Raw genomic sequence first — 12,945 nt, 5'->3', positions numbered from 1 at the left:
TCAGAATAACCACGTGCAAAAAAGATTTTAAAAAAGAATTAAAAGATGGTTTCTATTCCTGTTCCATGGCAGAAAGCTCTTACTATAAATAATCTTTTTTTTAACATAAATTTCTGCAATATCTACCTATATTAAAAAGAGGAAGAAAAAATTAAAGGGTAGACTAACACTTGCATTTATTCATCCAACATAGTTTTAGAAAGATGTTTGGAAAATGTGTTCTGTTCCTGCACTTTTTTCAAATAACTAGAAGTAACAAACTGGGAGTGTTGCACCAGTTAAGTGTGATATGCTAAAATTCTCAAGCTCTAACTTTGAATATAACTCAAAAGTTGCAGAATTTCCAATGATAGAACATCGAATGCAACTTTGAATCTGCAACCAATTAATAATGACAAACCTGGCATTACCATTTAGTTTTCAGATAACCTAGGGGAGGAACTCCAAAAGAGGAGGCTAAAATCAGATTTTCTAATCCATTTTAAATCATGAATCTATGAGGTCTAATTTTTGGTGTTTTTGCAAGTCTTGTTCATAAATACTAGCACGTACTTTTATTTTGAAGTATTTTAAAATCTGGACTAATGCATTTAATGCCTGTGGCCCTTTCTAAAATTTTAATGTAGTGCAGGTGAAACCTTTTCCACTGCTTATGATAATGTCCAGATTTCTAGAAAACGCAAACATCAGGTAAAACACCAAGTCAACAATTCTTTAATTTGTTATGAAGGCAAAATCAAGTGTTATGGAAAACCAGAATAAATAACATCACTGATCTGAAAACCACACGTGCTGTTTAAATGAAATATTAAGTGTCAGCCTGCAAAAACTACAGTACGTTTATGCACAGATAACCTATCCATTAAAGTGTTAGACATGTAATATGCATCCCTGCCTTTTTACTAATAAGACAATTCTAACAGTTAAATCACACTCTGATATTAATTTCACAAGCCCCAACTGACCATTTACTGTTTACAGTGAAGGTTTGACCTTGGTATGCTGAACTGAGGAATCCCGTTAAGTGTAGTACCCCACATGCTACATACATACGAATACACGCATGCATGTTATCACAGGATACTGGTTAATAAATTTTTATCATTTTTAATATGTTAATAATCAGAAATACAGCTTAAAAATACCGATGGTCAACTTCAATCAGCAGACACTCAACTCCCTGCTTTATGTGCTTACAAGCTGAGGGTGGCAGGGACGGCGTTACAGATAGGTAGCACTGTTATAATTCAAAAGCATGTTGGCACCATCCCTCATTTATTACAATAACGATCAAGGTTTGGAAGCTTCTTATCAGAACTGGTACCACAACAGAGATAATTCTGCTCTAATACCATGATGAAAATGAAAGGATTTACAAAAACGTTTCCACGTTTTACCCAAGTTTCCCAGTGACCGAACCAAACACCAAGCTGCAGAAAGAAAACAAAGCAAAAACCAAACACAGAGCAAGCCAAGCCACTGCCCCCCTTCCTGCAATGCCCTACAGTCCCCTTTTTCCAAATTTCATCCTGGTAAGCTCATTCTGCAAAAAGGCACCAGTGCTGTATTTCACTTTGCTACCTTTGTTAGCATCCCACAGAATAATTATTTTTGAACTTCTCGTTCCAGCAAGTCAGCTGCCTTAGATCCATTTACTGCACTTCGCGACTGCGGAGACTGCTGAAAATGTACACAATGCCACGGCAGAGACTCTGCGAGAAGCAAGTGACTTTAATACATTACTTTAAATACATAACTTTAAGTAATGATTTATCAGATGATATTCTGTCTTCTTATTTATGATTACTGTTGGAGGCCTCACAACTCGCATGGTTTCCGAAGCCTGAAATTTCCATAGCAGAGGAATCCGTGATTTGCTGTGAATCTTTTCAGCCCTCAGTAGATGGGAAAAGATTGAAATGCTCTGGATATGAGTCCTCTTTATTTTTTTAATGAAAGGCTGTATAATATATTTTCTGTATGGCTGCAGCAGCTGTCAGGGAGAGCATCTCAGTTCAGCTCTATTATGGGAGAAGCAATACCCCATCCTATGGCATCGAGATACACTGAGGGGCCAGTACTGATTGACAGCTTGTCACCATGACGTCTTATTCCATCTCTGTTATGGAGAAAATTAATGTCACACCACCAGCCTTATGACTCGCTGTCATCTTAGAACTGCTCACCTTTTATCAATGCTCTAAATAACATTTCAAGCCCATCGTCTCACGGTGGACAATCTGGTCAAGGGACATTAAATCGGATGACTGTGAAATGTCATAATAAAAATGGAATGCTAACAACTTCTTCTCTAAACTAGCTCCTCTGGTTTTTAAACTGTGACAAGGGGGACCGCGGGTTCAGCACACCCGTTCTGAAAAGGTCATACAATCTCTCTTGGTCTGTACCCATTAATGCGCCCCCCTCCTCACCCCAAAAGGAATTAATCTTTTCAGACAATTGTGGTAAAATAATGGTTCAAACAGTAATGCCTGTTTAATTTGTAAGGCTCTGATGTTCAGCTACAAATGGTTAAATGACAGTAATAGAGTCATTTTCCAAGGCTATTTGATCTGATGGCAAGGTCAGCTCATTAACTGTTTTTGGCTGCAGAAAGGGTGCAAAATACATTTCTCGAATGGAAGCTAGATTTTTTAAGAGGACGAAAAATAAACCCCAAAATACAGCCACTCAACGGGGAACCGTACATCTTGCTAACTGCATATGATTTCTTTGTATCGGTTCTGAGGTAGAGATATGAATAGCAAAGACAAGTCAAACATCAGTGAAAATAAACTATTTGAATTTCGTTAACCCTTGTCATTTCTTTCTTCTGCTGTCCACTGGTCATTTTAATAAAAACAGTAAAATTTATCAAAAAAGGTATATCGATGCCACAATTTTCAAAAACACATATGAGAAATTCATGCCTTTGCAATATGAACCTCTTCCAAAAACATAAATGTTTTCAAATGCATACAGTAATGTAAATATAAGAAAAGACACATATCCATGAATATGTAAGAAATGGAAATAAATAGATCAATCTTACACCACATAATTATGCTTTACACAGGGGACAAAAAATTCAGAATTTAGGAAAACCGATTAGTAATACACAGTCGTAACATCTTTCTATACTGCTACTAAATTATCAAAACCATCAGTATCACTTGACTGCTGTATCATCACACACAATAATCCACAGAAATACGGTATTGTTGCAATTCGTAGCAAGAAGTATGTCATTTCGAAAACGTATCCATCAGAAATTTATTATATTTATAAAGATCTATTCTAACAACCACAGACTGTCTTGGAGGATTCTAAAATGCGCAATAACTCTCTTAATTGTAATTATTTTTCAAAGATGGTGCACAATACCTTAGCTCTCAGTTGGTTTAGGAATATTATGTTTAGCCTCACTAAGTCACCTCTATTAAACTGTGTTTATGATAACACTATTGGTGTATGAGTTGTACAAGCATTAGCAGACAGCTGATTCAGTGGAGATAGCCAGAATAAATTTGCTGAAGCGCACATCCTGCTAATCTGTTTGAAGAATATTGTACAGCATTAGTACTAGCACTTCATGTTATCTGCACAGCCTGATAAGGTACATCTTTATTAAATTCAGTTATTGAAAGGATGTCAGTCATGGAATAGGAATATTTTAAAATCTAAAAAAAAATTAAGCGGCTCTTTGTTAGTCAGAGCTTGGTTTAATGGCTGAGTGTCTAGAGAAGCCTTTCTAAACACCTGGCAGCACTGTACAATAAAAGCTTTGTAATTTTAAGTGGAAATAGCTTTTTTCTTTTTTTCTTTCTCCGTGTGTAGTGAGACAGTTACTTTTAGTGATTTAGGTATTAGCAAATGCTGGAGTAAGAGCTCCCCTCTCTGTTCCTTTGATAAAACTACACAGATTCTGTGTAATGTGAGGATGCTGGGAAATGAAAATAATTTGCTTCAGAATATTTTGAAATGGAAATATTGTTTAAAACAATTATTTTGATGATACAAAACACTGCTCCGGCCTTTAATGTGCAGACAAAATGTAAGTTTTCTTGCCCTTTAGTAGATGCTGAAAAAAAAGCCACAAACTATTGGCACCTCGAACCCTCTGGCATAAACACTCACTAGAAAGTGTAGTCACTGAGTGACCCCTTAGTTATTTTGTGCTTGGTAAAAATTATCTGCAAGGCAGTACAATTAACTTCTCTATGTCACACGATCATATCAAAGACCTGAATTACCATGTAAAAAATACCTTATTGTATAAAGAGGATTTGTAGCCTTCTTGATGTTACCTGTACCAGCTGTGATAATATTAGTAACTAGTTTAAATGATTGTCATTGGCTGAGTGCGATAAGGATATAAGGGATATATTTAGATTTCCCCCCCCGATATTATTATTCGTATCAGCAAACATTTTGCAAACAAAGGGCAAAAGAGAAGAACGCCATACATATCTCTTCAGTATCTCCTCTCGCTCCTTCTGGTCCTCCAGGGAGTTGATGGAGAGGTCAGAGATAGTGACTGCAGCTGAGGCTGTGAGAGTGACCAGCAACACCAGGCATCCCTCTCCCTCCTCCAGCGGCATCTCCAGCTTGTGGGTTTGTTCTTTGCTCAGGGTTGACAGGTCAACCTGGCACCTAGAAACAAACATTCGCCATCAGCGTGTGGTTTTCCTCGCATCAAACAGGAGCACATTGGCTTACTTGCATTCGGCTGGACAAAACAAATCAGTAGAAATTCCCTCCCAGCTTCTGGAAGGATTTCTCTTCAGCTTCAACCCGTGCCGCTTGCTTGACTTTTTTTTTTTTAAAGCTACCACCTGTTACGCATGTGAACAACAAATATTAAAAAGAACGTACAGACACTAGAAGCAAGGTTAGCTAATGTGCCTTTCTTGAACGCAGTCAAAGAGAATGGTAAAAATCCAGCTTCTGACGCAAATTGTACTTTTTAATTACGCCTCTTGTATAAACACAACATGTAAGTTTTGATGTGAACGTTTTCGATACCATTCATTTAACAACAGTAAAAATCCTCTCTTAAAACAACAAAGCTGTGTGGACTTAATTGTGATGGAGTTAACGTGACTGAACATAGGAAAACACGGCTTGAGCACCACCCAGAAGGCTCAGCGCTCTCGCAGTGAGCTGCGTGTGGCTCAGGCTCAAAGCTTCGTGCAGGCATCCAGGATAAAATTTGATGCCACAACCCCTTATAATAAGACGTCTCACGTCGTAACGAGCAGCGACTGCTTATAACTGCGCAGAGTGGCTGAAGCCAATCCACCCTGCTTGATCCCTTTCCGAACAACCTGGCTGTACCATACACTGAACTAACGAAGAACGGCTCCAAACGCGCCAGCCAGCAGAAACAGCTTTAAAAATAACAGGTAGAGCATGGAAGGAAAAACAGTATCGCTGCTAACAAAGAGCTGACCGTAAGCTTTCGATTAAAACACGAATACCTTAGGGTTAGCAATTAGTCTGTGAACAGCTTAGAAGTTTTAATATTTTAATTTGTGTAATTCACAAGATTCAACTAGATTGCAACTCTGAGCATGTTTAGAAATTCATCACCTGTGTCAAATGTCATGTTGGCTTGCACTGCACAGGAATTTCTGTGAAAAAGCACTATTTAGAATACTTCTACTTACAGCATCTCCCAGTAATGTTTTGCTAATTCATTACTCTAAATAAAAACAATAACAATATTGAAATAAAGTAAATGAATATATTCTATATATTGTTAAGCCACCGAATACTCTACCTTTAACAGCGATTATTTAATGTGACAAGCACATGTTCTATATGCCACTCTCACTAAACCAAACATCTAGCAAATTCTTTTCATAAAATGTCAATTGATTTTGAAGAGGAAGATAATGTGGTGACCGCAGGGCCAATAAACTGAGGAAAAGGTGGCAGACATGAATAAATAGGCATTTAAGAACAGGAAATAGCCAATTACGAGAATAAATGCGGCCTAATAAAATGGGCGCTGTGCTATCATAGGCAGATTAGATTTGCTACAGGAAAATTTCCTTTTAATTTTTTTTTTAAACATTTACTGTCTGTTGTGCAGCTGTCAAAATTAAACTACTGCACAGCTCATACAGTAACAAGGTTCAATTATTTTACAATGAAAAAAATTTCTAACTGACATAGCATTCTGAGCTTAATGTTTACCCTTTATTTTGAACTCTTTGGATGATAACGAGTGAGAAATGAAATTAACAACAGTAAGGAAAGACTAAAGCTGTTGCTGTCAGTCAGTGCAGGCTGATGGTCAATACAAGTTTCGTACATGCACGTAGGCTGTCAAATTTTTATTTAGGCTGCAGTGAGGAGTATAAAGCCCTCCTTAGGATAATAAATATTGTAATCAAGCATTCAAAGCTGGAGTAGGTTAAGATGCCCCTGGTGTTAAATATTCTTTAACAGTTTATTTCAAAAGAGATACTCCTCAAAAATAGGTCTCTGCAACAATATTGCGACTTCAACCAATAATCATTGAGAGAACCAGCCTAGACTCTCTTAACGTCAGTAAAAGAATCAGAAAGTCATGATGATACAAGTAATGCAGAAATAATCCACCCCTCACTCAGAAATAGGCAACAAAAGCTACCCCCACTGGAACAAAAAAACCCCTACATGCATCTGAAAACTGCAATGACTGTAAAATTACAAGTTTTACATCAGAGCTACAGCTCCAACTTCTCCAGTTCCAGAAGTTACAGCACTTTTGCAACATTAGTAGTCCATGCTCTTTTTTATTTAGGATAAAAGAAGCAACTGACAATTCTGCACCTTTCCTACAGCTATAAAATATTCCTAATAGCACCAAATGTAGAACAGATTACCTGAGAAATATGTCTCTATTGTCTGCTTGATAGATCTCCATGAACAGCCTGTCATCAGCTTGTTTTTTCCTAAAATCGTGCAAAGAGTAGGGAGTGATCTGGAAGTTTTTCCAGTGAAAGCCTTAACCATTTTACAGGAAAAATATCCTCTGAAGCGCCCTCAGATAATTTGACAAAAAACTAGGGTTATTCCATTAGAAGTGTCACCATGGCGCTCTATGGAAATCGGGGTTACGAGCGTCTCCGAGCGGACGCGGTCAGGTGACAGCACATTCCTCGTTCTGCGCCAGGTCCCCTCCTCTGCCCGGGCAGGGGATGCAGCCCGCGTGCGTCGAACTCGAAGGTGCCGCGGCTCGAGGAGCACTGAGCATGAGGCGAGCGCATCGGCGGCACGTGCACTTCAGTCGAAAGATGAGACTTTTACAATTTACAGACACTGTAGGAAAAATTGCAATTCTTTTCCATTAATGGTTGAGTTTTTCACGGAAAAGAAAAACCAACTTTGTTTGCTCTCACACCAAATTTTCCTGCAAAAAAATTAAACCATTTTGTGTTAGATCTACTTTGCCCTCACCAGATCTTTGCATGGGACCAAGACAGGGAAGGAAGCCTGGTTTTATTAAGGCATTACCTAAGCACTAACCCTATCCTAGAATAACCTTTACAGACATCAGTAGGAAACCCACAAAACTCCTTTTTGGATTAGATTTCCTTACAAGCACTGAAGTTAACAAAATACTTCTAAAGATAAATAGCTTTGGAAAGTTCAAGTTGACAATGCCCCTTTACATTTTACTGAGAGCATATACAAGTATTCCAAGCTTTAAAGCTTTAGCAACGCTGACTTTTACATCAGTTAAGATGTTCTCTTAAAAGACATTTGTCACCTACAACTGTTTCCATGGAGAACAAAGATGCTTTGAGGATGAAGGTGAACTTGAATGTTACCAGAAAGCGGTGCAGAATGAGCATCGTGGTGGCAGAAATTTTTGTCTTCCATTGTCAAATTGAGGACCATGAAAAACTACAGCCATTTTGAGAAGGCCGTAAGTTGGACATGACTAGCGGCTGTCACAGTGAAAGCAGAAGGTAACGGGAATTTTGGACAATTCAGTTTCTTATGGAATTACTATTTACATGCTGCTGCTGAAAGAAAAAGTTCTCCACCGGTGAAGAGGTCAGCCTGAAGAATTATGGCAAAAATAGCCATTAGCTCCACAGACAGGTTTTCAAGCATGGCTATAAATCACATTTCAGGGAATCTCAGTTTTCAGGGCAGTTTGAGTATTTTGCACTACGGCGCTGCTCCACGCTGTATGCTCCCTTCGGCGCACACCTGTGTCCGCATTGGAAGTGGTGGGCAGGGGCACTGGAACGATCCCCGTGGCCGGCCCACCCCCAGGAAGAGGCACGGAGGCACGTCCCCCCAGACCAGCTCTGAACATCGCCAGGCACCGGGGGATCTGGATTTTCAGCCCTTGAGAGATCAGAAGGGAGAAAAACCGCCCACGTGCCTCAAGCTCATGTGCCGAAGTATCCCAGGTAAGTCGCTGCAGAAACTGGGTACAGCTCCCGTGGAGGGAGATCTGGAGATTCAAGGGGAATCCACCACTTCTCTGAAACTGTGTTCAGTGTGCTAATTGCCCAAGCTGTTAGAAATACATTTCTGATTTATTTTTAATTTGAACGTATCTGGCCTTTGGTTCTTTTCACGCCTTTCTTTACTCGGTTGAAAAAGCCTTTAGTGCCCCGTATTTTCTTCTAGTGAAGGTACTCATATTCCATAATCACACCTCTTCTTGATCTTCCTTTTGATATGCTAAACACCTTCAGCTCCCTGTACGTTTCCTTGGAACACATCTCCTACAGCCCTCAAATGACTTTTTGTAACTTTTCTGATCCAGTGAAATTCTCCCGCATCCTTTTTAAAGTGTGGAAGCCAGAACTATATGTAGTATTTTATTATCAGCATGTCTAAGAGGTAAAAATCACCTCCCCTCTCTAGTTCTAACAGAACCTGGAATGTAAGACCGCGTTGGCACCCTGGCGAAATATCCTTGCTAATGAATGAATTACAAAGGCAGCGACATGACATAGAAGGCCTCTTAAAAGCCAGGTGGTCAGGCAAGGGAGAGACAGCAGATAGCGAGATCATTTTCTCACATGACAAAATAAAGCATAAAAGAGGAATTCGCACAATCCTAAGTGATAGGGACAGAAAAGCACCACTTGGCTACAACCCAGGCAACTTAATTATCATCACGACTTGTTCAGGAAGACAGCCTTTTAACTCCACTGTGATCCAGGTCTATGTGGCTCCAAAGGATGCCAAGGAGAGGAAACTGTGCGATTCTGCAATTAGAACTGAGCTGGACACACATCAGAAGCAGCGAGGCATGAACTGCTACAATTTGTGAGACTCCGGATCCCTTATCAGCAGAGCGCAATGTTCCAGCAAAACCAAGAAACAAACGGAGAGGGGAGATTCTGCCAAGCGCCGACAGAAAATGACATGCCTCAAAAAGACAGGACTGCAGCAACGTGAAGTTCTTGGAAGAACCAGAGCGCGGCATTTTTAAGCGTAACGATCATGAGAAAGAAATAAAATGGCAGGCCCCACACGATGCTTGTGATAGGGGGTGGATAGAAGCGATAGACCGAAAACCAGGAAAGCTCCCAAAGGAGCTGGAGGCTGTAACTCAGCTGAGGAGGGCGCTGGCTGAGGGGGAGCGCGGTGGGGAGCTGGGGAGAGGACCCCCGGGACGCTGGGAGCGCGCGGCCTCGCTGCGGGGCTCAGCGGGACCTGGGAGCCGGCGCCGTCGGCGGCCACGCAGCGACACACGAGAGGAGGAGAGGGCCTGCAGCGTGGGGTCAGTCAGTCGTGGTAACGGACACATGAAACGCGGGGCAGCCTCACCCGTCACCGAGCAACACCCGAATACAGACCGCTCACCAACAGAAATACGGCCCACGCCACAGAATCCTGTGGATGGATTTTGAAATGACCGATTAACATTTTCCTAAGCATAGCTCTTCACAGTAAAACTACAGATTTACTGCTGAAATTGCGCAGGCAGAAAAGAGTACTTGCAGATGTTGTACGATGTGATATTGATGTCCCTGTGGCACAGCCATACGCTACAGACATGCACTGTTAGTGCTGTCACCAGTGCGATTTCTTGCCAGCAAAATTAACACTTTCCTCTGCTACACCAGTCGATTGCTCTGATGAACTTCCCCTCTCGCGACACGGTTCTCCCCTCACTAGCTGGCCCAAGCAACTTCGCAAGAGCCTTCACGCCGCTCCAGTCTGTGCCTTCCGGAGATCCTCGCAACCCCTACCTACACCCTAACGCTTTTTACACTTGCTGTCATGCTCCTCATACCCGGGCAGCCATTCCACTCTTCCTTCTCCCCTCCTCTTATTTTGCCACCCTCACTTCATGTAGTGGGGTACACTTCCGTACGCGGGAGACTGAGGGTCAGAAGGAGGATCCATAAACGTAACCCAGCTTGCGAGCAGCAGTCTGTATTTCAGAATACATTGGGGAATACGATCAATTTTGCAACAGTACATGACTATAACAACTCTCAGTAAGAGTTCTAAGTAATAAAGTATCTGGAAAGAGAAAGTTACTGAGGATTTGTGAGCCAAAACTGAACCTTTTTTGGCTTTCTAGCAGAACAGCAGTGCCTCTGCATTAACAGAAGAAGTTAAAATGTGCAGAAAGAGTAATAAATAAGGTGTGGAATACCTGAAGGCCAAATTTCGAGATGCAGTATTTACATCTACCTCCCTTTGACAACCATCAGAAACGGAGACAGCTCAGCACGTCTCAGGATTTGTCAGAGGCAGGCCTGCCAGCAGCATTTTTAGATTTTAATGCTTTGGGCAAAGCCTCCGTTTTACATAAAGAAATGCATCTGCAATAATTTAACTTCAGTCATCATGTATAATCAACAAACTATTATAGACACAGGCTGTTGGTTGTGTGCTTGTCTGTGTTTGCACAGAATTTCTGTGTAATTCACATGTGCACACAGTTCGAAACTCAAATTACAATACCGTACTGACCATTATGTTTAAACTTTGAAAATAATAAGTCCTTCCAAAGTTACATAAATACACAGACATTTTCAAACCACCATGTGAAAAAAATATTCGAGAGACCAGCGTAATAAAGTACTAGTTACAATTCCAGAGGAACCCATTTTGTTTCTATAGAGTTTTGCAAAATTGAGAAAACTTCAAGATTCATCAATTTCAACATTAACACAGACTTTCACACTCCTATTCAAAACCTCTTTCTTGGGCAACGATATTTAAAAAAGAAAATTGCTAGTATTTTAATATAAATCACTATCTCCACAACATTTCGAGAAAAAATCTGGGAGGAAACATCAGCTGTAGCATATTTAGTGTCCTTCGCTCAACTTTATATGCATGTTGGAGTACCCATACACAACTTTACAGCACATGCAGTTCTCTCCGATGACATTCAGCCTCCCATAGTGAAATTACATAAATTTCACTGGGAAAAAATAAAAATGAAAAAGACATAAATATTTTATATAAAAATCCCACTTCAGTTTAGAACTTTCAGTAGTGTATCCCTGTGCTTTTAGATTAATAATGCAGCAGCATAGGCCTCATACTGCTTGTATTTATGTGCACCCAAAAGCCTCTCTGTGGCTCCATTACTATGAAAAAACTAAACAGACAAGACAGAGCAGATTAGGTGTTGAAAAAACTAATCACTTGATTTTCAGTATTTTAACTTCTGTATTTCTTAACATCCACTATATGGTGTGCACCCATACACACAGGCACACAAAATCAATCTGAATTTTCATGACAATATTCAGAGAGATTATGGGATGTTCCAGTTTTCTACAGATAAAAATTAATACATAGCTTTAATGAATATACTATACACAAGGTCTTTTGTTCTCAATTTGCATCAGATGGGAAAAAAGATAGTAGTAGTATCTATACATACTGCGAAAATAGATATAGATGAAGTCAACAGCAATTTCCTGGCACAAAATATGAGTAAAAGTCAATGTCATTTTAAAGATAAACACGCATTTTTCATACCAATAAATAATGCTATAAATCCTGCCGTACTGGATTGCAAATAACTTTAGCTGAATAAAACTGCATGACATGGGATTTACTTATCCTGTATGTTCACAGAAACAACTTGTTCTCTGACAGCACTCATTCTTGGCAATTTATTGCAGCTGTCAGCAGCCAATTTGTTCAGATTACTGCTATGCATAAAGGTGTAACAATCATGAGGATTTATTAGCTGATTATCGTAAAGGTGACAGTCAGGATCGCCTTCAAAAACGCAGATGATAAGAAACTTAAATAATTACATGAAGATTAAAATCATTTTACCTTCATTTTGATCTTAATATTACCTACATAAACTTACTGCAGTATATGTTTTTAATCACGGGAGTATATTGACTCAATACGGAAGAGAAATGATTCATAGCAAAAACATGTTAATAGTAAACGTATTTAAACTGAACAATATACACACATACATAGATATTTCTACTTATCAGATGAAGCAATGACTAATGCTGCTCATGCAAGTCCACATGCTTATTTGAATGCAAGAAGGCTGTCCCTGTGGCTTTAGCTGCTGGTTCCGAAAACAGACCTTCAAGACCTCGTGTCTTTGGTCCTGGAATTTTTTTTTTTTAAAAAGGATATACAGAAGAATGCCAGAATTTAATCTCCTGCATGATGAAACTCGGTTCTGTTCAAGCCCAGTGTTTCCTCATACAAGTCAGCATATGATTGGAAATATATTTTCCTCGAAGCCTTTGTACGAGATCTTTTTCCAGGCTTTTGAAATCCCAAAAGAAACACTGAAATGGTTCTAGGATTTCGGTTTTTTAGGGTATTCTAAGACGGAGGTTCACGAGGTGCTACATCCTTCAAACTGTCATGGAGAATGCACACAACTGAGACTCAAATGAATTTTACAAACGCATAATGCTCAAAGTCAAGAGTGGAAATCAATGTCAGCATCTCATTTCAGGAACCTCCATG

The 12,945-nt window shown here is 39.8% G+C and overlaps 1 protein-coding gene across 1 annotated transcript in view; it reads right to left on the bottom strand.

Moving 5' to 3' along the window:
- MCTP1 (multiple C2 and transmembrane domain containing 1) overlaps positions 1 to 12,945 on the bottom strand; it is a 290,462-nt gene that overhangs the window by 114,876 nt on the left and 162,641 nt on the right. The window contains exon 9 of the mRNA XM_075138374.1: positions 4,467 to 4,653. Coding sequence (XP_074994475.1) covers positions 4,467 to 4,653 — 187 coding nt within the window. The remainder of the gene's footprint in view (positions 1 to 4,466; positions 4,654 to 12,945) is intronic.

This window comes from Calonectris borealis, chromosome Z (assembly GCF_964195595.1).
Source record: "Calonectris borealis chromosome Z, bCalBor7.hap1.2, whole genome shotgun sequence".
NCBI lineage: Eukaryota > Metazoa > Chordata > Aves > Procellariiformes > Procellariidae > Calonectris > Calonectris borealis.
This window is presented reverse-complemented; position numbering and strand designations above follow the sequence as displayed.